This window comes from Drosophila grimshawi, unplaced genomic scaffold, assembly GCF_018153295.1.
Source record: "Drosophila grimshawi isolate 15287-2541.00 unplaced genomic scaffold, ASM1815329v1 contig_311, whole genome shotgun sequence".
NCBI classification, from domain to species: Eukaryota; Metazoa; Arthropoda; class Insecta; order Diptera; family Drosophilidae; genus Drosophila; species Drosophila grimshawi.
In genome coordinates, this window is record NW_025063098.1 from 29971815 (window position 1) to 29997407 (window position 25593).

At 35.1% G+C, this 25593-nt stretch overlaps 3 protein-coding genes across 4 annotated transcripts; all 3 read left to right on the forward strand.

The window, feature by feature from the left end:
• The first annotated feature begins 6715 nt into the window (after nt 1–6715).
• On the forward strand, nt 6716–9010 carry LOC6569694 (putative glycine-rich cell wall structural protein 1). Of its 2 annotated transcripts, none has more exons than XM_043215066.1 (2): nt 6716–6736; nt 8406–9010. In XM_043215066.1, the coding sequence occupies exons 1-2, from the start codon at nt 6719–6721 to the stop codon at nt 8946–8948; spliced, it is 561 nt and encodes a 186-aa protein (XP_043071001.1). In that variant the 5' UTR covers nt 6716–6718; the 3' UTR covers nt 8949–9010. The 2 variants fall into 2 exon arrangements, with proteins under 2 accessions (XP_043071001.1, XP_001995895.1); XM_001995859.2 differs by lacking the exon at nt 6716–6736 and adding an exon at nt 8199–8281.
• A 3040-nt stretch (nt 9011–12050) lies between these two features.
• LOC6569692 lies at nt 12051–20239 on the forward strand. The gene is made up of 16 exons (XM_032741564.2): nt 12051–12450; nt 12518–12635; nt 12711–12778; nt 12837–12988; nt 13438–13578; nt 13646–14129; nt 14571–15012; nt 16041–16121; nt 16738–16966; nt 17460–17619; nt 17699–17816; nt 18311–18530; nt 18589–18729; nt 19075–19183; nt 19248–19780; nt 19849–20239. The coding sequence occupies exons 1-16, from the start codon at nt 12079–12081 to the stop codon at nt 20207–20209; spliced, it is 3729 nt and encodes a 1242-aa protein (XP_032597455.2). The 5' UTR covers nt 12051–12078; the 3' UTR covers nt 20210–20239.
• Nucleotides 20240–21422: 1183 nt separating this feature from the next.
• Nucleotides 21423–25066, forward strand: LOC116805986 (sodium-coupled monocarboxylate transporter 1-like). Its single transcript, XM_032741536.2, has 8 exons — nt 21423–21650; nt 22236–22395; nt 22809–22926; nt 23007–23226; nt 23291–23431; nt 23673–23781; nt 23845–24377; nt 24642–25066. The coding sequence occupies exons 1-8, from the start codon at nt 21460–21462 to the stop codon at nt 24958–24960; spliced, it is 1791 nt and encodes a 596-aa protein (XP_032597427.1). The 5' UTR covers nt 21423–21459; the 3' UTR covers nt 24961–25066.
• The last annotated feature ends 527 nt before the right edge of the window (nt 25067–25593 follow it).

Sequence of the window (25593 nt, forward strand, 5' to 3'; positions counted from 1 at the left end):
CGTGCTACAATTTTCAGTGTGTTACCATGCGCCTAACAGTATGCACCACAGTAAAACGATTATTAGTCGATAAGAGTGCCCGACCTATCGATTTTTAATTTGAATTCAAGTTTGAGCATATGTAAAAAGAAAATTTTGGAGAAGTTCATTAAAGCGAAAGTTGAATTTGCAATTATTTTACTTTAGCCAGACATTCGCTAAAGAGTCTGTTGGCTTAGGCTGTGATTAGCGAATGAGCTGGCCAAATTTAACTATAATTAAGGCAATGTAAAATGACGCTTCTAATCACGAGCTGAGTATTAAAAGATGCCTGCTGCGCCTGGCAGGGTGTCTCTGGTCGATTAGTGTTTTTATTTGTGTGTTTTAACCCGTTTTGAACTTTTACTTTTTTGAGACGCCTTGAGAATCTCCACATTTTGTCCATATGGCAATACACACTAGCTGCTTGCCTGCCCGATTATTGCGCAAGTACAAAACATCTGCCATGCTGTGATTTGCTTTGCTTTGCTTTGCATAAGCTGAGCTGAGTAAATATGTTGGCATCCAAAGGCTAAAGTTTGCACACAGTCCACAGAACCCACAAGCGATGGACATGTTTTGCCGCTGGAATACCAGACAAACACACAGACAGACAGAGAGACAGACAAAGCCCGGTTCCAGTCAAATAGCCAAATAGCCAAAGAGCCACTCGCAGACATGGCAAAACGTGTCGCGGCAATTTCCCAAACAATTTCAGCATTTCTATACACCTTTGATTTTCACAGCATAATTTTTTTTTTTTGTTTTTTTTTTGGTATATACCCTGTACACATTAAAAATGTGTTAGCGCGGTTGGTTAGCTTAAAGTAGAGGCATCTACTTGCATATTCCACATTTCTCTTTTTTATATAATTATATAAGCCAAAATGTATAAATAAAATGTAAGTTAAGGTGAAGAATGTTTAACTTTCTCTTCGTTCTTTTTAAATAAAAATAAAATGCGCTTTTCAATGGGGGAATCCCAAAGTGTCAAATATGCGAATCCGCCGCGTTGTTGGGACAAATTATCTTTCCGGTTACCTTTCGAGACATAATAATTACTGTTTTTTTTTATTAATATTAGTTTTTCTATTCTCTTAATCGCTGTTATATTAGTTATTTCTTGAATGAAACTTTTCGAGTACTCTTTATAATGATTACAAGAGACTTTATCATTTAATTGATGTATATATCTTTATTTCCATCATAAAGAACTCAATTTTAAGCAAATTATATGAATTATACACACATATTTATTCTATTTAATACATTTTCCTTAAATACTTATACGAGAAACAAAGAATTTCATTGCAGGGTATTTCCTAGCCGCTCATCCCCGCCTAGAGACCTCTTTCTTTTTTTCTATGTGTTTTTTGCCTAGTTTTGGTTCGCATTGCATATGCAATTTCACTTGCCACAAGCTAAACCAACCACCCACCTCCCCTTCCTTGACAACAATGTTACTTGTTGCTGCTGGTTGCAAACTGGCTACAACATTGGCAACAACAACAAAAAACATGCAAACAGACAAACAACTCATCTGCCTACAGTTGCCGGTTGGCAGTTGCCAGTTGCCAGTTGCCACGCTTGACTTACATAAAGAGCGAGGAATAAAAACTTGTTTGCTTGTCTCTTTTTGAGGAAGACGTTTGTCGAGGTTGTTGCTACTGCAACACACACTGCTGCCACATACAGGCGGTTGTCTCTTCTGCGTTGGCGCCTTATGTAATCGAGCGTCTGCAATTTTCAGCGCATTCATCTTCATCAGCAGCAATTACATCTTGCGATATTCTTGGCATTTGTCACAAATTATTTGCTTTTCCGCAGCGCTTGAATAGTTTTTATTTATGCTGTGATTTTTTGTGAGTCTACAGCTTCTCACCTGTGTCATTTTATTTATAGATAAACGAATGGAGTTAATTTAAATAAAAAATACGTTATTCATTTGTAATAAACATAAAAAGTTCATAATGAGCAAATAATTGTTACTTCGACGATCTGGCAGCATTGAAAATTATTACATGAGTGCATTAAACTGTCATTAAAGTAAGAAAAGGTTCACAATGAGCAAAGAATTGCAATGGCCGTTTCATTGCCAGACTTGTAACTTCAACAATCTGGCAGCATTAAGCTGGTTGCGCTTGAAAATTTCGTCATAAACCATGGAATTAAATTTAATGGTAAATCGTAAAAAATCAACACATTTTTAATGATGTTGCCAAATATGCATATGCCTCAAAATATGCGTTCGACTTCTGGTTACGGCTTGATTAATGACCAACAAATTACCGCGGATACAAATAACTTAAATAACTAAACCTTGCAGTTCAGCAATAATAATAACAATAATAATAATAATCAAATATCATTAAATTTGATTTGATCATTGACTGACGTGGGCGTGTCGTTCCAAAAACATATTTTGCAAGCCAAGCTTTATCAATTTGATGCATCAATTGGCAGAGAAAGACCAATTTACGCGCGCTTTTAGTTAAGCGTTGCCAACATTGTTTTTGTTTTGATTGCATGTAAACACATGTTGTTGTTGTTTTTGTTTCTGTTTTGTTACCGCCATCTGCCCCAATTAAAGTGTCATAACAATTACCAACGCACTCACACAGCCACACACACTCACACAGCCACACACAGATATACACGTCACGCACACGCACACATAGATAATGAACAGCTACTTAGGCCGCCATTAAGCCGAGAAAATAGCAAAAAGCAAAAACAACAATAAAAAAATGGTTTTTAAACCAAATGTAAGTCATGATGCGGCTGCGTTGACCTAGTGGACGTGTTAATGATGGATTTGACCAGATATAAACACAACACAACACACAACATACATAAGCATATTGTGGCGTGCAATAAAGCATTTCATTAAAAAAAAAATAACTAAAAAAACTTAAAGTTGCAAAAAAAAAAATCAAACGAAACGAATGCTAAAAAAATAAAAAAAAAAACGCGTTAACAAAACAAAACAGCGTGCAAAAAGAAGCCAAAAAGAAACTAAAAAAAAAAACAAATAAAATATCAGCTAAGCAAAAAAGAAGCCCAAAAGGAGCTAAAAATAACAGCTAAAAAGCAGCCAATGCCAAGCTGCTGCCCAAAAGCCAGCAATTTAGAATCGAGCAAAAATATACAGCTGCGGTCAAAATAATAGTATTGCACTCAAATGTTTTTGAAAATATTACACGAAATATTTAAAATATAGCTCACAAAATGATGCATTAAACACAAGCAAGCATTACTAATGATAAGTCAACATTTAAAGTTGGCATAAAGTCCTTAAGTTTAATGAATTTTATATTTGTTTTCTGTTTAGAGTTATTAAATTATCATTTTAAAAGTAGTGGAATAATAGTGAAATATAATGGCTGATAATATTTTAAAAATAATTGTATTTGAAAACATTCCCAGATGAGAAACCAAATATTTGTTGGTTATTGTTCTTCATATTGATGTTTTTGAAGAGGTTTCGCTTTGATCACCATAAATAGAGTTATATTTATATTAAATGCTTTCAGAAGCAGCACTATTATTATTTTGACCGCAACTGTATGTATTAAATATAATATATATGCACCTGATTGGATTCCTGACCCTATAACTACTACTCCAATTACACTTTGCAAGCCAAAAAAAAAAAAAAGAAAAATACAGAAAAAAAGCAAAAGACAAAAATGAAGACAATTACGAAATTGTAATTGAGAGAGAGACCTTCACAAGGCATCTCTTAAGCCAAGTCGGCCACAATAAACCAAATTAAACGTCAAAGTGACAGTGGCAGCAGCAGCAGCAGCAGCTGTGGCAACAACTCACACAAACTGATCAAAATAAGTTAAGACACAGCGACAGGCCCATATAAAAAAAAAAAAAACAAAAATCGAGTCAGAACAGCTAAGCTTTTTAAGCCGTTTATTATATACCCTTGAAAGCGGAATATTTTGGTATTTAGCATAGAAAATGCTCAGATTTTAATTGTTTTCTAGAACTAATAGTAAAATTTAAATAACATAAATTAAGTATAAATAAATATTATTGGTTTTATTTGAATTATATTTAGATGTTTATTAATAATATGATAACGTTTAAAGATTCACAATTCAATTTAAATAACATAAAAAATAATTTTAAATTGACTGGTTTAATCCAAAGTAAATTAACAAATTAAAAGAGAGTTCACAAATTAGGTGGGTACTTAGACATAGTTGTGTCTAATCAACTAGAGTTGCCTCTTAATATTATACTATATGCAAATACTTAATGAAGTCGCTGCTCATCTCAAAATTAGAATACCCCCCTTAAAGGGTATACCAAAAATAAAAACTGATTTAGTGCATTGTCATTGTAGTCCGACTCGAGTTAAGTTGAAGCTGCCTTCCGCTCCGCTTGCTGCTGCTGCTGCTGTTGGTGTCGAGTGTTGACTTTCGTCTCTTGTTGCCACCAAGATGCAAGAGTGTGTATGTGTTGGGGTCGGAATCGTGCCGCTGTTGTCATTGCCCGCCACGCAACGCGGCACGCAGCCAGCCGCAAAAGTCCTTCACTTTGAAGCGTGAAGGTTTCCAATACGGAATATTGCCCAGCGTCAAACCCAAAAAAAATATCTCAAAAAACTCGAAACTCGAAAAGCCAAAAAATCAGCCTTGTTGCACTTTGCGAAAGTCGAAAACTGTGTGATGAGTGATGTACCCCGACAAACTTTAAATAAAGCCCATTTACCACAATTTAGGGGGCACTTGTGGCAGCTTTGATTGGGATTCGGTTTCATTTTCTGCTGTTGTTTGACTCTTATTTTTCAGTTGCTTTCGATTTTGTTTTTTTTTTGCTCGAGTACACTTCAAAATCATGTTTTTTATTGCTGTTGACATAATACGCACAACTGAACTCCACCGACAGACAATCGTCAATAATGCCACATTACGTATACGCCTACTCAGCCTACCCAGTTCAAAATATATACAAAAAAAATGTAAGAAAAATACAATCGAAAAATCTATCTATTAATATGATGCATTATGCATTTTTGAAGAAACTCATTTCATAAAATAAGTAAACAAATATTATAATATTCAAGTAAATAAATACGCTGTTTAATATTTTAAAAAAATCTATATTTTTTGGATAAAAAATTAGCAAGTGAAAAGCATTTTATTCGAGTATTGGGGACAGCTTGGGTCTTGACCTTGCCTTGGCATTTTAGATTTAAGGCATAAGCAACCTAATAATTTGTATATTTTATGAGTTTGGTTACGATATCTTGGAAAACAATTTGTTTTTAGTACGACATGTTCTTAAGTTGAGGTAAGCAATCATTACTTTATGTAATAGTGTGATTATGCCCTGAGAAAATGCAATATCTTAAATCGAATCGACGAAAAACCGACTATGATCTATAAGCCTGCGAGCGGAGACCTGAACCACCAAACATAGGACATATATTGTATAATAAATAGGATAATTATAAAACGGAGACTTGAACCACAAAGCATACTTCTACTTCTACTTCTACTAAAATTATTGGTTTTGGGTCTCCACTCAATTATTATCCTAATTAATTATCCTACTTATGAAGCTGCGTGTGTGATTTTATCCGCTTATAGCCGGCAAACCGACAAAGGTTTCGTAATTCGGGCCAATACCCTTGCATATTTTGCATTTTGGGCGATATTTAATTAACTACGTAGTCTTTTTGAAGCGTACAATGAACTGAGAGTATTTGACGAAATCGCACAACGACCTGACATTAAGATTAAATTAGTCCGCACAAACCTAATGCAATTCTCATAAAACAAAATATATATTTATTCTTGTGGCTGCTGAATGCTGCAACACTGCAAATACTGTAAGTACAGAGGGACTTACGTTATTTATAACAATGAGTCATTGTCCGACACCCGCTTGCGTGTTATGTCACCAAGGGAAGACCCAAAGCCAAAGCGTAATGTGAAAGAAACTACAAATGAGACATAAAGCGCCGAATTGAGAGTGCGAACGTGAAGTGAAACAAATGTTTGAATTACGAATCAAGACAAATACACAGACGGGCAGAGATACATATGTATGTATGTTTGTATGTGTGTATGTGTATCACTATTATGTTTTGTTGCTTTTTTCGTTTAACAATTACAACTTTTACTCGCACCTTTTGTCGTTGTCTGGGAATTTAAATAATTTCAACTTAATTGCAACTCCTTGGGAAATCGGCCACATTTGATTATACGTCTCTCTGAAACTTATCTGACGAAGCGCCCTACTGCTCCACATGGAAATTATATGTGTAAAAAAAATTGAAATACAGTTTGGCAGGAAAGTCTTGTGACAAAGCAAAAAATTCGACTTTTCTTATTATTATTGACATATTTTTTATCTTATTTTTCTATTGTTAAATGGATTACTTTAAATTAGATAGTACGAAAATTAACCAGATTGAAAGTTCTAAAAGCGAAAATTATTTATTCTCTTATGGTTTTGCGATTCCGCACAGAAATTAGGTTTATTTTTGTCATTGTTTTGCAAAAGAAATGAGAAAAGTTGATTTTTTTCTTGTGTCCAAGTACTTTCTTAACAAACTGTATATAAGTAGGTATGAGTTTTTAGCTCTTTTCCAGCTACCGAATTTCGTAATACGTGGCCAAGGTGCGAAATTGTGGAGCTATTTTGTGTTTTTTTTTGCCTTCACTTGGCTTGTTTTATGGACCATAAAAACTCGGTGAGTTTCGCATACAAAATACAACACAATTAGTTGAAGCAGTGCTTGATTAAAGAATTATTAAAGCATAGTAAAATTTTAATTTTTCTTTAATATATTTGAAGATTTGCTCATCTGACATTTGTCTATTGGCTTTTCCTTTGAAAATCGAATGTTTGGCTAAAATGACTTCCTGGTCAATCGCGAAAATGTCGAAAGACAAAAATACACAAAATAAAAACGTGAATCGAGGAAAGTGCCAAAGAAATTTTTTTTCTGTTCGAATGCAACTCAAATTGTTAGCGACATTTTTATTTTTCTTAGGTTTTTCTTTTTCTTTTGATTTTGTATTTATTTTAGCCTTATTGTTTTTTTTAGCAAATGGGTAAATGGGGTTTAATGGTTGTGTGCAAATGTATGTTACAAGCAGAAGAAAGCAACTCCAACCCCATAAAGTATATAAATATTCTTTATCAGCAGGATTAGTCGAGTCAATATAGCCATGTCCGTCACAACATAATTTAATATTATGAAAATTATAAATAAATAACCGATTTCTCTGAAGAATGCGTAAGACGTTCTATTATTTTTTCTACTTACCTTTTTGCAATTTTGCCTTCATATTAAAAAAATATATATTAAAAGGAATTCCAGGGGTAGTACTAACTTTAAGGGAATTTTTAACAGCTGTCTGCAGGGTATATCGTGGTCGACTACAGCATTCTTACATGTCCGCTTTTTTGTATTTTTTTCTTTATGGTGGGAAACGCGAAGCGACTCTTGCAATTGGAGTTGTGGATGTTGTACGATGGCCGCAGGTCGTCCACCAAAAACAAGTCTTCACTGAAGATGAAGGTACAAACTACTACAACTAAACGTATGCTTATGTATGTGTGTGTCTGTGTGTGAGTGCTGCTGATGATCGTAGCGTACAACGGTAACGTTAGTGCGCATAAAGAGAAGATGAAGAGTTGCCGATAATGATGTTTTGCACGACAAAGTCACTGTAACTGACGCCGTTGAACAGGGGGAGAGTGGGGACAGAAGTCACTGAAACCGACAGTGAGTAAGATAGAAGAGAAGTGTGGGAGGGGGGAGGGCTTCGCAGCGTAGTGTTGCTGAGGAGCATAAAGAGAAGGCGAAGACTTGACGATAATGATGTTTAACCCGACGAAGTCACTGTAAACGATGCCGATGGTTAGCAGTGAATGAGGAAAAGGGTGGGGGGAGGCCAGGCATCGTATTTTGGCTGCAAAGAAGACGAAGAGTTGCCTATACTGATGATTAACCCGACGAACTCGCATGAAACGCAGCCGATAGCTTAAGAGCGAGTGAGGAAGACAAAAAGAGAGGGGGTGGGGGAGGGGAAGAGTCTTCCTCGTGTTGCCGAGGAGTATAAAGAGGGCCTGTTGGGCATTTTGGAATGCATTCAGTCGCTGGCTCCCCACTCGAAAGCAACTAAATTTTATTTACCTTATAATTTTCTTCAAATTTTTATTACTTCTTTTCCCCCAAACACCACACACACACACACACACAAATACGGCAATGAACTCCTTCTCAGTGGTAAGTTAAACTACAACAAGGATTACAGTGGATAAATCAGTGGATTACAACCCCCTCAACCCCCTCCTCTCGCTCTCTCTCTCTCCACTTTCCCACACTCTCTCTACCCCCGTTCTCCACACAGTTCTTGGTATTTGCATTGGCTGCTTTGGCCGCAGCTGAGCCACCATCTGGCTATAATTATCCACGTGGCGGCGGCGGTGGCGGTGGTGGCGGATTTGGTGGCGGCTTTGGTGGCTCCTCCTTTGGCGGCGGCGGCGGCGGCGGTGGCTTTCAGGCCGTCAGCGGTGGCTTCCAGACGTCGGAGGGTCAAAATGTAGATCCTCAGCTGCTGGAGCAGGTGCGTCAGATCCTGCTCAATGAGGAGAGTAAGCTGGGCGGTGGTGGAGGAGGCGGCGGCGGTGGTGGCGGCGGTGGCTACCCCAGCGGACCCTCCACCAGCTACGGTCCACCCTCGACGAGCTATGGTGCGCCTGGCTTTGGTGGCGGCGGCGGTGGACGCGTTGTTGGCATCGATTTGGAGGGTGTGCGTCAGGCCATCCAAGTCGCACAATTCGCCCAGCAGAGCACACAGCAGGGTGGTGGAGGCGGTGGCTACCCCAGTGGCCCATCTGGTTCATATGGTGCTCCATCGCGACCCAGTGGCAGCTACGGTGCGCCCTTCTAAGCCAACTAATTGTGTGCTGCCCAAAAAGAAGAAGAGGACAACAACAAATCAAAAATACCAATCTGAACTGACGACAACAACAAAAAGAACAACACCAACAACAACAATTAACTGAAATCGATAAAAGAATTTTGATGGAATTTATCCACATCAAAAGGATACAGAAGGAAACTTGGGATGCCTCCAAATCCCAATTCTGAGTTCGAGACTTGTGTGACTTGTGGCATGAGCCTAATCTCCCCCAGACCCTCTCTGCCCCCCTCTCTCCATACTCAGTGACTGTAATTTCTCAACAAAAAAAAACACTTTTCTATCATCTCACTTTTTCGAACTGAAATTATTGTTTTTGTTTTTTGTACATAGTTTTCGAAACAAAAACATAAAACACCTCCCTCCCCCCCAAAAAAAACAGTGTTATAACGCATTATTAGCTTGTAAGTGTTTTTATTTTTATGAAACAAACAAAGAAACAACAAAAAAAATATGAAAATAATAAAAAAAATAGTAAATTTTGTCACCGTTAAAAAAAATACTTGAGCTTTTTATTTGACTACAAAAATGGGTTAAATTGTAAAAAACAAATGAAATTAGAAATAGTATTCTTCTTCTATTATTGATTTTATAATAATAATAGAAGTAATCATTACTACAACAAAAAAACAAACATATAGAAATAATACATATTACTTCTATTTTATATCACTATCAATTATAAAAATTGGAGTAATGCGTACTACTCAAAAAAAAATCAATAAATAATAAAATAATATTACATATTACTTCTAATATTTATTATTTAAAAAATAATAATAGAAGTAATGTTTAATACTAAAACAGAAAAAAATAAACAACAGAAGTAGTTTTTTTTTTGTGTAGTAAAACTAAATAAATAATATAAGTAATGTGTTATATTTCTTTATAGATTTTTATCTTATAGTAGACAATGCTTCTGTATTTATATTGTTATTTTTTATTATGTAGTTGACCCACTTATCACTTAAAGCAACATTCTAAATGCGGTTCATCTGTCCATTTGACATTAAATGAGACTTCAACTGCAATTCTCATTGATGCTGCGTGACATCAACATCAATTCGGTAGGTGAATTAAAAACGTTCAACTTGAAAAATCCTTTCACTTTTTCACAAGTCAAACACAAGCTGACTTGTAGAGCTCTCTCATCAATATCAAAGATCAGCCAAAGCGGAGATGCGCCTAGTTGGTTTTTTTCTTCTCATTTTTCCAAAATCTCAAATCTCAAGTCTCAAGTGAGGCGCACATTAATGAGCAGATTGCGTCAGTTGCAGCTGAGGAGATTGGACCTGGGCTTTTTGGAATTGGGGGATTGGGGGCTTGGGGATTGGGTCACAATGCATCAGCAGCTGCTGCTGACCATTAACCACATATTATTGCCAATGGTAAGCTGTGCTGCTACACTTAGAGAAAACATTACCTTCATACTTAGCAAATTGCTTTATTTCAAATATAAAATAATAGACAGGTCTTCCAGACTTTGTTCTGGTATATTTAGAAAGTATTGTTTATTGTTTCGTGAGCACATTTTATAATTTAAATATTTTATTTTTTATTTACCATATATCTATATATATAACTTTCTTATTATGTACATTTTCTAAATTTCCTTGAGTATCTCATTTTATTTTCCTAAGTGTATCGTTACAAGCGGCGCAATGGCTTCACAACCAGATTTCAGCATCATTATACATTTTTTAACTATGCAGAGAGTATTTGTTTTAAGTAATGAAATGTGTGCGCAATGCGCTGATGGTATTACTGATGAGTAAAATACATTGGAATAAAGCCATGTAAAATATGTAAATATATTTATATATTCCAAATGCTGCGATACGATGTCACAGGCTAGTCTTGAATGGTTCACTAAGAAGAATTTTTATGTTTTAGATAGAAAATATATATTTTTTAAATAAAAGAAGTAGGAATATTTTTGACAACAAATAATTAATAAATAAGTAAATTATTTCGAAACCGTTTTCTTAAATTTTGTTCTTCTTTGCAACTTAACTTAACTTATTATTTTTAAATGTATATAAAAAGTTTACTGCTCTTGTTAATAATGTGATACTATTTTATTTACAGTCTTTTTATTATTAAAAGTTAAAGCATTAATTTTAAATTTAAAAAAGAAAATATAATATAATATGTGTTTTTCCTTTTTTTTGTATTTATATTTTATTGTTCAATTGAAAACACTTTTGGAATGCTGTAATTTATTTGTTTAATTTTCTAGAATAAGTATTGATGTGTCCATGTGATAGTTTGGGTGCTTAGTTTTAAAATAACGGTGGACTATTTATATTTTTGGCAACGCGTTATTTGATTCGATCCTATGATACATAGAAAGTATAGGTAGACCTTGAAATTGAGCTCTTCTATGAAGAACTTTCTGCTTCCAAAAATGTCCAATTTAATTTAATAAAAATAAACTCTCGTAAGTTTTATGCAAGCTAGAGTATTTTAACGTCGGCAAGGCAAAGTTGGCTCAAATTTAATGCATGTTGCGTGCAACTATGGCAACATCGCAAGTATGGCAACATGCGGGGGCACATCCAAAAAATATAAGTGGTAAGTGCCACAAGAGATGCAGAGATTCACAGAGCTGTCGTAGAAGATGAGAGCGGCAAACACCAAAGTGCCATGCGCCTAAGTGTTATGTCACACACATATATGAAGTCTATTAAAATGCCGGATAAGATTTGATTTTTTTTCAGCAAGGTTTCTGCAGGATTAGATGTAGTTATAATCGGGCGCCTCTTTATTGCAACGTGACTTGCGATATCACTTTTAGATGTCTAACGACACCTAAAACAATGAACGAGTTGCAGTAAAATTGGCCGAGTCAGCATCGCTCTAGCTTATCAGGCAAGATTGTTCAAATTGATAATGCCATAATTAAGATAAGAACATTTATAGTCAAGTCGATAGCCAAGTAAACCTAAAAACATATCACAGATAAAATTCAAGTGGAAAATTCTGATATAAAAAAGCCCCACAGCTGCCGCGACGAGATCAATTGCGATTTACTTACCGCAAAGTGAATGTGAAATATATCTCGTTATCCCCATATATATATATATATATAGTCTCGAAAATGTCGGCTCTGCTTAATGCCACGGCTCAGGCAGCCGCGCAGTTTACGTTCCAAACCACGGATTATATTGTGTTCGCTTTTATGCTCAGCATATCGGCGGGGATCGGTGTTTATTTCGGATTTTTTAACACGGGTGAGGATACCACGGAGGAGTATCTGATGGGTGGCAAACGGATGAAGACCATACCGATTGCCATTTCACTGGTGGCCAGTCAATTGTCCGCCATCTCCATTATGACTGTGCCAGCGGAGATGTATGCCTTTGGCATTAGTTGGACATTTCATATAGTCAGCATGATTTTGGTTATACCGATTCTTAACTATATCATAATACCCGTCTTCTACAACAACAACATTACCAACTGTTATGAGGTGTGCTAGATCGGATTAACATTTCGTATTTCGAATATATTTTAAGTGGGTTTCTTCTCATTTTTAGTATTTGGAATTGCGTTTTAATCGCGCCACGCGAAAACTGCAAACTTTCATATTTGTGCTTTATTTGTTTTTAATGCTGCCGATTTTTATATTTTTACCTTCATTGGCTTTTGCACAGGGTAAGTTCAGTTTAATATACACTGAGAAAAATGTTCTTCATTCTTTTGTTTGCCCATAATTCTCTTCTCTCACAGTTACCGGCTACAATGTGCATATTATCAATACTATAGTTTGCAGCATTTGCGTTTTCTACACTATGATTGTAAGTAGATCCTTTTATCTTATCTTTTTATATTTACCTTACACTACTTATATTTTAGGGCGGCATTAAGGCCGTTGTTTGGACGGATGTGGTTCAGGCAGCCATTATGGTCATCTCGGTGATCATGGTGGGAATTATGGGTGCCTATCGAATCGGTGGAGTTTCCGAGGTCTTCCGCATTGCTGACGAAGGTGGACGCTTCGATATTGAGTAAGTTGCACTTAAATTAAATGTAAAAAGGTATCTTTTCACTCTGACATTTAGAAAATCGTTACAGTTTTGAGGCAAATCGTAGCTCAGGTTTTTTTTAGGATGCAAATTTCTAGAATACAAGGAGGTTTCGTTCTTTTCTAAATTAAAGAAATTTGCATTCGTATATTTAGAAATTATTTTTAAAAATAAGAACATTTTTGCTAGTTTATGGTGTGATTTTCATTTTGAACAATTTGCTACATTTTAGTCTGAATTTTTATTTATTTTTTTTTTGAGTAGCTTATAGAGACTTTAAATTTTCCAAAGAGATCGTCGAGTTAAAGAAGCTCTGATTTCTAATTTCAACTGTGTAAATATAAATAAAATTTCTTCAATAGAGATCGTTAAAAAAACTCGACTCTAAATCAGATTTCCACTATAATATATAAACATTTTGCTACTTACAGCTACGCCTTTGACCTGAAAACAAGGAATACATTCTGGAATGTGTTCAGCACGGCGCTCATCGCCTGGTCGGGTTACGTGGGCCTCAATCAGAGCTGTGTGCAACGCATCGTTTCACTTCCCTCACTGGGACATGCTCGAAGGTAAGTGATAATCCCAAGGCCATTATCTTTGATCTTACGAGACCCCAATTCCGATTGAATTTCACAGAGCTCTGGTGTTGTTTGGCTTGGGCTTTACGCTCGTCATGAGTTTCAATTGCTTTACGGGCATTGTGATGTATGCCCGTTACCATGACTGTGATCCCCTCACTCTGGGCCTGGTCAGCAAACTGGATAAAATGGTGCCATATTTTGTTCAGGATATTGTTGGTCATTTGACCGGATTGCCAGGCATATTTATTTCGTGCGTGTTTAGCGCTGCTCTCAGCACACTTTCGGCCAGCATTAATGCACTCAGTGGCATTGTTTATTTTGACTACATCAAACCCCATATCAAACACACCGAACACAAGGCCAATATCATTATGAAGATATTCGTATTGTTCACCGGCATCTACTGTATCTTTGGCGGCATTTTTGTGGAGCAATTCAATTCCATATTGCAGATCTGCTTCTCCATTGGTGGCACCAGTTTTGGCTCTGTTTGCGGCGTCTTTTTGCTGGGCATGCTGGTGCCCAGAGCACATGGTCGGGTATGTATGCAAAGCATGTTTAATACACTCAGAAAACAAATCAAAATGAACTTTAGAAAATAGCCAAAAAGAAAAAAAAATTGTTTGTGTTTGAATTGAAAGTTTAGAAAGTCTCCCTTAAAATTCGAATTTTTTTCTTATTTTACAAATAATTTTTCTTTTTACATCGAAAATTCCAAAATATGCTATTTGTCTTATTTTTCAGAAATATATATTTCTCCATAAATATGGTGTTATTTTTTTTCCTAAATTTTTTCTATATTTCTGAATAATAGAATATATTTCATAAAAATAGAAATTCAAATGCTCATTCGTAGAAAAAATCTTTTTCTGTAAGCTCATAGCTTTTTTCAAATTAAGTTCTATGAATTTATAAGCTACGTAAAATGTTTTAAATACTAATGTTTAATAATAATATAAATATCAAAATATATATTGCAGGCGGCTCTGGCTAGTGTCCTGGTGAGCATTGCCTGCATGACCTTCATTGTGGTGGCCAGTTGGGGGCGTAATCATTATGCTCAACTGCCCACAACCATCGACAACTGCCCGGCTATTAATGCAACCCAAACACCAACAACAATGACAACAACAACAACAACACCTTATTCAGTATTTAATGAGCCAGTCAAAGTTGAATCTTTGCCAGATTCAAGTTTCAATCTGTTGGACATGTCCTTCAATTGGTATAGTGTGATTGGATTTGTAATCACCTGGGTGGTTGGCGTACTTTTAAGTTATGTCCTGAAACCAGCGCCGGGTACCAAACTGAATCCCAGTCTTCTATCGCCGATAATAAAGCCATTTGTTAACTACGCACCGGCCGCAGGTGAGGAATTGCCCGAGTTGACAATCGACGAGCAAAAAGAGAAAATGATGGATTGAAGACTGTCTATTCACGAAAAGCTCATTATTATATTATTAGTATTATATAAACATAAAATAAAGACACATAATGTGCGACGCGACGGTATTATGCCTAGTAATAATATCTTAAAATTTTAGATATATCGTTTTACGAATTGTACAAAACCCTCAAATCTCAACTATGAGCTTAAACTGTAATTTAGATAACAATAATTATAGTTGAAAAACTTAGTCGGATCTTATCTTACATTGACGTTGACGCACATGGTAGAATATCTAAAAATAGCAATAGTTTGCTATATCATTTTATATCTATATCATCAAGTTATGGCCTCTTATCGCCGTGATTCAAATATTTGAAGAGGGCTTCATGCATTAAAATTGTATCTTAAGTCTAGCAAGATGACAAGCAACATCCAAAAGGTGCTCAGTCTTAACACCTATGGGTTCCCAAAAATAAATAACTTGATTTTAATATATTATGTTGATTTAAAATAGCCTAAAACGTATACATTTAAAATAAAACAATTACTTGATGCTTACCATGTAAAACATAGTATTAATCTAGCGCAATTCTTTATTATTTTAATCTTTGAGTGATCCTTGGGATCAAAGTTAAAGTCAAAATATTCTAAGCTGCCATACTTAGGTCAGCAAATTTGCTTATTGCCTGATGAAGGCAGATTGTAAATAAAATAACGAAAAAAGGGTTAATCAATTTAGACTACAAATAATCTATAATTTAAAAAACAAAATGTAAAAGAAAATAAACATTTTAAATCAAATTCCAACAGTAGAAATATTCAATTAAGACAAGCAAGAGTGCTATAGTCGAGTGAGCTCGACTACGATATACCCTGAACACATTGTAGATAAAAAATAAAGAAGACTTCTTACTGTCAATTCTTAAGGTATGCTGAAAAGGGTGTTGGGTATGCTACCGCAAAGAGTTATTTATGTAGTTTATTTCATGATGAATGCGTGGTTTATATACAAAATTCCTAGACGATAATCTTTGATTATGGCTAGTTATTCTATTTACAGATGGTGCGAGAAACAATGTTTACATGCAACCAATGAGTCGGGTGCATATTTGCTTCATTGATTCTGTGGGCTACCAGCAGTGTAAGATTTTCTGCTTTTGAAGAAATCCTACACATATTATTGGCAAATTTGCCTTCAAAAAGTTTCGCACCAAAATGTGAGCAGGTCTGCAAATGCAATTATCCGATCTTCATGAAATTTAGGCAGTTAATCAATAATATGCATTTATTGCTATCGAAACTTTGAATAGATATTCGATAAGCGAAGGCAGTTATCGATAAAATAAAGCAAACTTGATCTGCGCTGGGTATAGGAGAAACTATATTCCAAATTTGAAGTCTCTAGCTCTCATAGTGTCTGGGATCCGCGTGTTCATGCAGACGGACGAACAGACGGACACGGCTATATCGCGTCGTCTGTTCACCCTGATCAAGAATATATCTAGTTTCTTTCTTCTGCCTGTTACATTTGCAGAAAACCATTATACCCTTTTTATCCATTTGTAATGGGTTCAGAGTATAAAAATTTATCCCAGAAGCTGTTTGCTTTATGCGCTCTATAAAGATGCAGATAAGCAGATAAGATACTCTTAAAGATGATCATTAAATAACGACACAAGACGTAGATGCCTCAAGTCTGCTGCCAGCATCCAAGTAGAGCATTGCTGAGAAAGTGAAAACTTGATTATTATTATCAGTAACCATGTCAAGTTCAACTACGGCGGAGCCAGCTGCAGCAGCTGCTGCTGCTGAATCCCTTCGATTTGGCATTACGGATTATACGGTTTTCACAATTATGCTCTGTGCATCGGCAGCAATTGGAATCTACTTCGGGTTCTTTGCCAAGGCCAAAAATACCACAGAGGAATATCTGCGGGGTGGCAAGAAAATGAAAACACTGCCCATAGCCATATCCTTAGTGGCAAGGTGCGTTTTAATCGAATTTGAGGATTGTGAAAGTGAATCTAGAAGTGATAATAAGTGACGTCAGACATATAATAATATATAAGACGTAATACTCTAATATCAGTGCTGACCTTGGATAATGGTTATCTTTCAGCTACCTGACAAATTAGATGATTAGCTTTTAAATTGTGGCAGAATGACATACAAGTTATCGATGAATACTTTGAGGTATATCGAATTGTTATCGATAAGCCTGAACTCAAACTGTACCTTTTCTTACACTCATAAAAAACAGTGTTCTTTTCTAGCTATATTGCAGAATTCAAATTACCTATTTTGTTACTTATATTATTATGAAACATTTGTATTTCAAAACTTGACATATACCCAAACATCTCACAGAAAAGCTTTATATTTTTTAAGGCGATTTTCTTATTAGGCGATTTTCTAAATTTCATAGCCATTTTTTCTGAGTGCAGAGTATGAAAATATTCAAGTGAATTTTGAATTTCAGTCAACTATCCGGCTTATCGATTATGTCCGTTCCTGCCGAGACTTATACGTTTGGCTTCAACTACATCTTCGTTGTAATTTCTATGATTGCTGTTGTGCCAATTCTAATTTATATTATTGTGCCAGTGTTCTATGAAAATAATGTGTCAAATTGTTACGAGGTGAGTGCAACATTTATCTAAAATATCTATTGTATCTATTGATTTGTATTTGTATTTATATTTGTATGAATTATTGCAGTATTTGGAGATGCGATTCAATAAATTCACTCGAAAAGTGGTGACAGCCACTTTTGTGATGAACTCGTGCCTCATGTTGCCTGTGTTTATGTTTATACCCTCTTTGGCCTTTTCACAAGGTAATATACATATAAACAGTATTCTATATAATAACAGCACCACATGTTTTCTTACGAATGAAAAAATAAAAATATACCATTCGTTTTTCAAACATTGATTTTTAATATATTGTTTTGTATTCGCCCTGTAAATTCAAGTTAGTACTGCTCCTGGAATTATTTTCAATTTATTTTTTCAGTGCTTTAGAGTAGCGAAAGAATAAAACGAATAGCACAACGTATTCTCTATAAAAACCGTTTATTTATATCTTATTTTCATAAATGCTATTATTATATTCCGTTAATTTTCTTGTTCTTCAAAAAATTGCATTTTTAAATTAAATTAATTAATAAATCAATTAAGTTTTAGTTAAATTTAAATAAATTGAATGCTTTGATTAAAATGATGTTTTTCTGTCTTTTTTTTTAAAAAGTCTTCTTTCAGTTAAAAAAAAATCCATAATTTATACATATCTGTAATATTAATTAGAGTGACTTTCATATTTCATGCACAGTTACCGGCTGGAATATTCATGTGATTAATGCATTGGTCTCTTCGATCTGTGTTTTCTACACCATGTTGGGTGGCATTAAGGCCGTGGTTTGGACGGATGTCATCCAGGGTGGCACCATGTTGATCTCTGTATTGATGGTGGGAGTTCTGGGCACAATGCAAACGGGTGGATTGAGTTCTGTGATGGAGAACGCCAGTGCTGGAGGTCGTTTCAATTTTGAGTAAGTTTTCCAACTAAAAATATATTACGAAAATCCTAAAATTCGGAGCATTTTGTAGTCTAAGATGGGATCCACGCATTCGCATAACAGTGTGGAACGCATTCTTTGGTGGACTCTTCATGTGGACGGGACACATTGGACTAAACCAGAGCTGTGTCCAACGCATTGTTTCGCTACCCTCTTTCGCTCATGCCAAAAGGTAAAAGTTAAGTTATACACTCACAAAAAAATATAGCTGAATTTTAGTTAGTCACCATACTTTTCGCGACGATGATTAGTCAGCCTATTATTGAAAAAGTAAAGTAAAAAAATGTATTTCTAAAATTTAATGTGGATTTTTCTACAATTTAAAAATTTTTTAAATTGTATTATTATTAAAAACTTGTATTTTTAGATTTGTTTCTAAGGAAAATGATTTTTCTACAAATTATAGTATGAATTTCTCCCTTTTAAAAAGTTTTTTTTACAATAAAAGAAATTGACATTATTTTGCAAATTTTTTAATATAATATTTTATTATCTTAAATATATTATTATCTTATAGATCGCTAATCATTTCGGGTTTTGGCTTCATCATGATCATGGGAATTATGAGCTTTACGGGCATTATAATGTATGCCAGATATTTTGGATGTGATCCCATGTTGGCAGGTGTAAGTTTTTCCCCCTCTTTTATAAATATCGCCATTAAAATTTGTGATTCTCTTTGCTTTTCAGCTGGTCAGCAAACCGGATAAAATGATGCCCTTCTTTATACAGGATATAATGGGTAATTTGCCTGGTTTCCCGGGGTTGTTTATCTCGTGTGTCTTCAGTGCCTCGCTGAGCACTCTCTCCGCCAATCTAAACTCCCTAGCTGGTGTCATTTATTTTGACTATATTAAACCATTCATTCGGCACACGGAGACAAGAGCGAATGCAACGATGAAGATGATCATTATTGGAATTGGTTTCTATTGCATCGCTGGTGGTTTTATGGTGCAGAATTTTAATTCTCTTTTGCAGACTGTGATTAGCGTCACTGGGATAAATACGGGCGCCGTTGTGGGTGTATTCCTACTGGGCATGCTCTATCCTAATGCCAATAGTAAGGTGGTCGGATCGAGTATCATATTTAGTATGGTTGTAATGCTGTGGATCATTGCCAATGCACAAATGAACTTCAAGGCGGGCCTCATCAGATACGATGGCCTGCCCAACAGTTTGGATCAATGCGAGGCGCCTCAATTTAAAACGATTGCAAATGCAATGTGAGCAATATATTAACTATAAACCATAAATTATTATGAAATTAATTGTAAACCTTTCTTTGTTATAGCAACAATTCAACAATTTTAACCACAACAGTTTCGCCACAATTGATTTCTGGCGCCTTTGGCAGTAATCGCGATTTTTCTTTATATGACATATCATTTTACTCTTACAAAATATTGGGTATTTCTCTAACAATTATCTGGACGGTTATAATGAGCTACATTGTCAAACCGGATGCAAAGAAGAGACCAAATCCTAAAGTCTTCTCGCCATTTGTACGAAAATATCTGAATTTGAATCCAGAACTGGAATTGGAAGAGTTGCCTCTGAAGGGAGCACCGCTGAAAGAGGATGAAGCGTCTGAGCATAAAATAGATATTACTAAAATAGATAATATCAAAAATGATGTGACAACCGATCGTTAAAATAAAATCGATTAATACCTTTAAGTTCTTTTAGAGCATTAAAGATTTGTAAGTCTAGTAATTTTCGTAGAATATTTATTTTAGTGCAGTTTTCGAGAAGAATTTTTGCTTTTATTGAATTACCTGCTTCTATTAAGTGGAATAGAACAACGAATTGATTTTATTTACAGGCTCGATTCCCGATGAAAACAGCTACGACAAGAGTTCTCTAATTCTCGGTTGAATGAAGTCTTAAAATGTTTTATATTAATTAACTACAATAAATAAAATTAATTGAACTTACAATTTAAAAATGGGCAACAATCAAGATAAATATAAATAAAATATTAATTGCGAATTTTCTATATATTTATAAGAGTTGGCCCTGAAAGAGGATGATGCGGCAAGTGTATCGAAATGGAAATAGTAAATTATGAATGATAAAATCATTTTTCATTCATCACCTCAAAGAAATATGTCACTTATAAATGTCTTAAGAGCAAAAAAATGAATTCATTAAATATTATTAGGTTCCACAAACAAAATATATTTCTTCGATCTGTAAACTGAGCTTTTTAATTAAAAGGCATCACTTTCGACTCATCTACAATCGTCCAAACGTAACATTCTATCGATTGCCCGATCGACACACTCTCTTATCGGGCGTTCGATTATCAACATCCCATTTTCGATCGCCAAGCCACCACACTGCCATATCTATCTGTCGACCGCCAACACTCCTTTATCGATCGCCACATTCCCTTATCGATCCGTCGATCGCCAACACTCCTTTATCGATTGTTTAACCGCCACACTTTCTTATCGATATCTTATCCTAATTACGCATGTGAGTCATTCAAATTTATCTACATTGTGCGTGATCTGTGGACCACAGAATGTGCTTGTCACTCACAGATTAGATAAATTGAGCGCCAATTGCATGGCCTCTTATCGCACGTAATGTTTGCTAAGGCTCCCAAAAGTAGGCAGTATTTTACGATCATAAACACGACGTAATCATAAATGTTATACAAGTGTGAAGGAAAGATGAAGGAAAAATACGTAGATGATAAGTTTATGGGCCATTAACTTTTACGACTTCAGTGTCTAGCAGATATGACAGACACAATACTGATAAGCAACATTTGATGGCTACTTAAGTCAAAGATCAGATTGTAATATGGTTCAGTAAGTGTGCAGACTGCATCCGCAAATGATCTTAAAGTGAATTAAATTCTAAGGGAATATAAACTCCGATTACAACCACAAATATGTCATCTAAAGTGGAGGATTTGAGATTTGGATTGACCGATTATAGTGTATTCATTCTCATGTTGAGCATATCGGCCAGCATTGGAATCTATTTTGGCTTCTTTGCCAAGGCCAAGAATACAACAGAGGAATATTTGCGGGGTGGCAAAAAGATGCAGACACTTCCCATTGCCATCTCATTGGTTTCCAGGTTGGTTGTTATCATCACGGGCAGTACACAAAATCGTCACTTGTTCTTATCTATATACAACTAACATGTGCGGCATATCGCCATGAATTCGAGCCCCCTTTTTTAGTTTATACAAATAGATGTATAAATCACAATCTTATGCCAGGTGTTATGCTTGTAATTCAAATACTAAATTGTGAAATCGATTCAAATTCATTTTTCTGTTCCCGCTCGCTTCTTAATTTTATTATTATTGTTATTATTTTTATTACTCATAAATTTCCCATTTCATTCTTCGAATATTGCATCATTTCGAATATTGCATCATGATTACAATAGACTTCATCATCTGATCAATTCAGAGTTCTCTATTTCTATCACCAGCAACTAAATTTTGAATCTTAACTAATTTATATGAACGATATTTTTTTTACACAATTGGTTTTTTTTTAAAGCATTTTGGATTTAACCACTTGCACAAATCTTATAAATCATTTCTTTTAAATTTAATTTCTTACATCAGTTAATCTTATTTATTCTTTTATTGTTGTGTTTTTCAGTGGCTACCCATTTTAGTTAATAAATATTGTTTTCATTCACTTTCAGTCAACTTTCTGGCGTTGCAATCATGTCGATTCCAGCTGAAAGTTATACTTACGGCTTTAACTTTATATTCGCTGTGCTAGCCATGATTCCAACAGTGCCCATATTGATATATATCATTGTGCCCGTCTTCTATGACAACAATGTTGTCAACTGTTATGAGGTGAGTTGGGATATAAGAATATATGTATACACTCAAAAAAAAAACAGACTTGCATTTTAGAAAATCGATCTAAAAAGTTGAAAAAGTTATCTTCTAAATATACGTAAAAAATTCTACAAATTAGAAGGGCTTAACCGAAATCCACAAATCCCAAAAATATGGTGTTAATTTTTTTTTTTATTGTATTTATTATTAAGAAGTGCATTTCTAATAAGTATAAATGCAAACCTGATTCTTGGTAAAAATTCGTTTGAATGTTTTTAGATTGAGAAAAGAAAAACCGTGATTTTTATAAATATACTTTCTGAATAATAAGTTATCCTTGGAGAATTCTTAAAATTCAATGCGGTTTTTTCTGAGTGTACAGATATATGATATATAAGCAATATTTCATCAATTGTTACTACCCATAGTATCTGCAAATGCGTTTCAATAAACGCACTCGTCAACTGGTGACGCTGACTTTTGTGCTGAATCAGTTTTTAATGCTGCCCGTTTATATGTTCATACCCGCCTTGGCCTTTTCACAGGGTATGCAGAGCTTGATTATTTGATTGCTCATTTTACACATTATAAATAAATTATATATATATATACATATGTTATTGCAGTGACTGGCGTAAATATACACATCATCAATACGATCGTGTCATCGATTTGCGTTTTCTACACCATGTTGGGTGGCATTAAGACGGTGGTTTGGACGGATGTGGTGCAGGCTGGCGTTATGCTGCTCTCGGTGGTTATGGTGGGTGTCTTGGGCACCCTGCGCTCTGGTGGCCTGAGTACTGTCCTCGAATATGGCACCCAAGGGGGTCGTCTTGACTTCAAGTATGTCTGAGCGATTCATTTCTTTCTTTAATGCCTCTTTACTTTTCAACTAAATTTATAATAGTTTTGGACTGGATCCGAGGCTACGCACCACTGTCTGGAGCAACATAAGCAGTGGTTTACTGCTCTGGGTGGGCAAGATTGGACTCGATCAGAGCTGTGTCCAGCGGATTGTCTCCCTTCCTTCGTACGCACATGCCAAAAAGTAAGCGAGGCAGAAAAGAAATCTGCTTTAAATTCAAGTACAATCAATTACAAAAACCTCATAAAGACAATTGGACATTTGGACAACAAATTAGCAATTAAACGATTTATAATTTCATTTATAAAAATACATAATTAACAAAATTTGAAGGAAAAGTCAAATATATTGACTACAACATCCTTTTTTTTGCTGAGTGCAGTTAAAGCAATATATATTTCATATGCTTATCTTTCTCAAACAGATCTCTTATCGTGGCCGGCTTTGGAATTCTGATTATAACATTTTTCAACTCTTTCGCCGGCATCATAATGTTTGCACGGTATTTTGGATGTGATCCCATGCTGGCAGGCGTAAATTATTCCCCATCTTCGATATTTATCCTGATGTAATTTGTGATTTTCGTTGCTTTTCAGCTGGTGAGCAAACCGGACAAAATGATGCCCTTCTTTATACAGGATATAATGGGTAGTCTGGTTGGCATGCCGGGTTTGTTCATCTCGTGTGTCTTCAGCGCCTCGCTGAGTTCCCTATCCGCCAATCTCAATTCGCTGGCTGGCGTTGTCTACTTCGATTATATTAAACCACACATTCGGCACACGGAGGCCCGGGCGAATGGATGCATGAAATTGGTCATCATTGGGATGGGTGGTTATTGTATTTTGGGTGGATTTGTGGTGCAACGCTTCAACTCCATATTGCAAACGGTGTGGACAATAACGGGCATTAATACCGGTGCTGTTGTTGGTATTTTTCTACTCGGCATGTTTGTGCCCCGTGTCAATGGTAAGGTGGCAATGACGAGCATTTTGTTCAGTGTACTCGTCATGCTCTGGATCATAATCAATGCACAGCTCAATTTCAAAGAGGGCCTCGTCAAATACGAAGTGTTGCCAAATTCGTTGGATCAGTGCGAGGCACGTGGATTGGATACCATTTTCAATGCCATGTAAGTGTTATTACACTCAAAAAATATGTTTGTAAATCAATTTAAGTAAATTGAAAATGTAAATAAATTAAATTTACTGGCTTCGCTTTTATATTAGAGTTTAGCTGTTTTCTGCTTTAAAGTAGGAATAGCGCAAAATTAAACTCTATTAATTTATAAACTATCTAATATGTTTGTATATGTAATAATAAAACTAACCCAATTCGAAATGTAAATAAGTAAATAGATATTATTTTTTAATCTATTTATTTTACTTACTTTTAGCAATGGCACAACAAGCACAACAATGATGACGACGCCAGCTAATCAGGCACCTGCAAATGTGACAACTGCATTTGGCAGCAATCGCGAGTTTTCCATCTATGATATATCATTTTATTGGTACAAAGTGATGGGTGCCATTCTTATCTTTGTATGGGCCGTGCCCATGAGCTATGTGTGGCGAATGGAGAAGGGGGAACAACAACAACAGAATCCCAAATTGTATTCACCATTTGTGCGCAGCATGCTGCACCCAGCCGTCGAGAAGGAAATGGAGGAGCTGCCGTTGAAGGGGCAAGAAATTCAAAATGGTGTTGCATAGTTTGGCTTAAGTTAAGTTAAGCTCTAATATAATGAAATTATTTAGTTAAATTTAAGACAGCGTTGTCATCTCTCTTTTGCATTTTTAAAAGATTTTATTTACAAAAGAATATATTTTAAATGAAGAATTTCTTACACAGAAAGTTATCCAGCTACTTACAAAAAACGGTTTCAAATTTTTTGTAAAAAAAAAAGAGTTCCAAAGTGTTTTTTACCCTCTCGTTTTGTTGTTGTTTTTTTTTGTGTTTTCTTTTTTTTTCTTAGCATTTTTCATTGAAAAATATTACAGTACTATTCGTAATTTAGTTAAGATCGTCTGGAAAAGATTTCTTTTACGTTTTGTATTTTTGTTGATTTATGCTTGCACGGAATACAATTGATGCGTTTATTTGATATACAATTGGATTGGGTTCAGTTCTAAAATTAACAAAACTCTCGTTAAAAACTAAATGCCAGTTTTCAAAATTGAAATACAAAAAAATAATAGAAGGAAATATATATATATAAGTAAAAGGTTAGTTGTTTATATATGCTTATATATATAATATATTTAAATTTTGTTGAACTACGCATCAATTTGTTAAAAAATCTTTTCTTGTTGTTGTTGTTTTTGAGTGTTTGTCAAAATTATTTT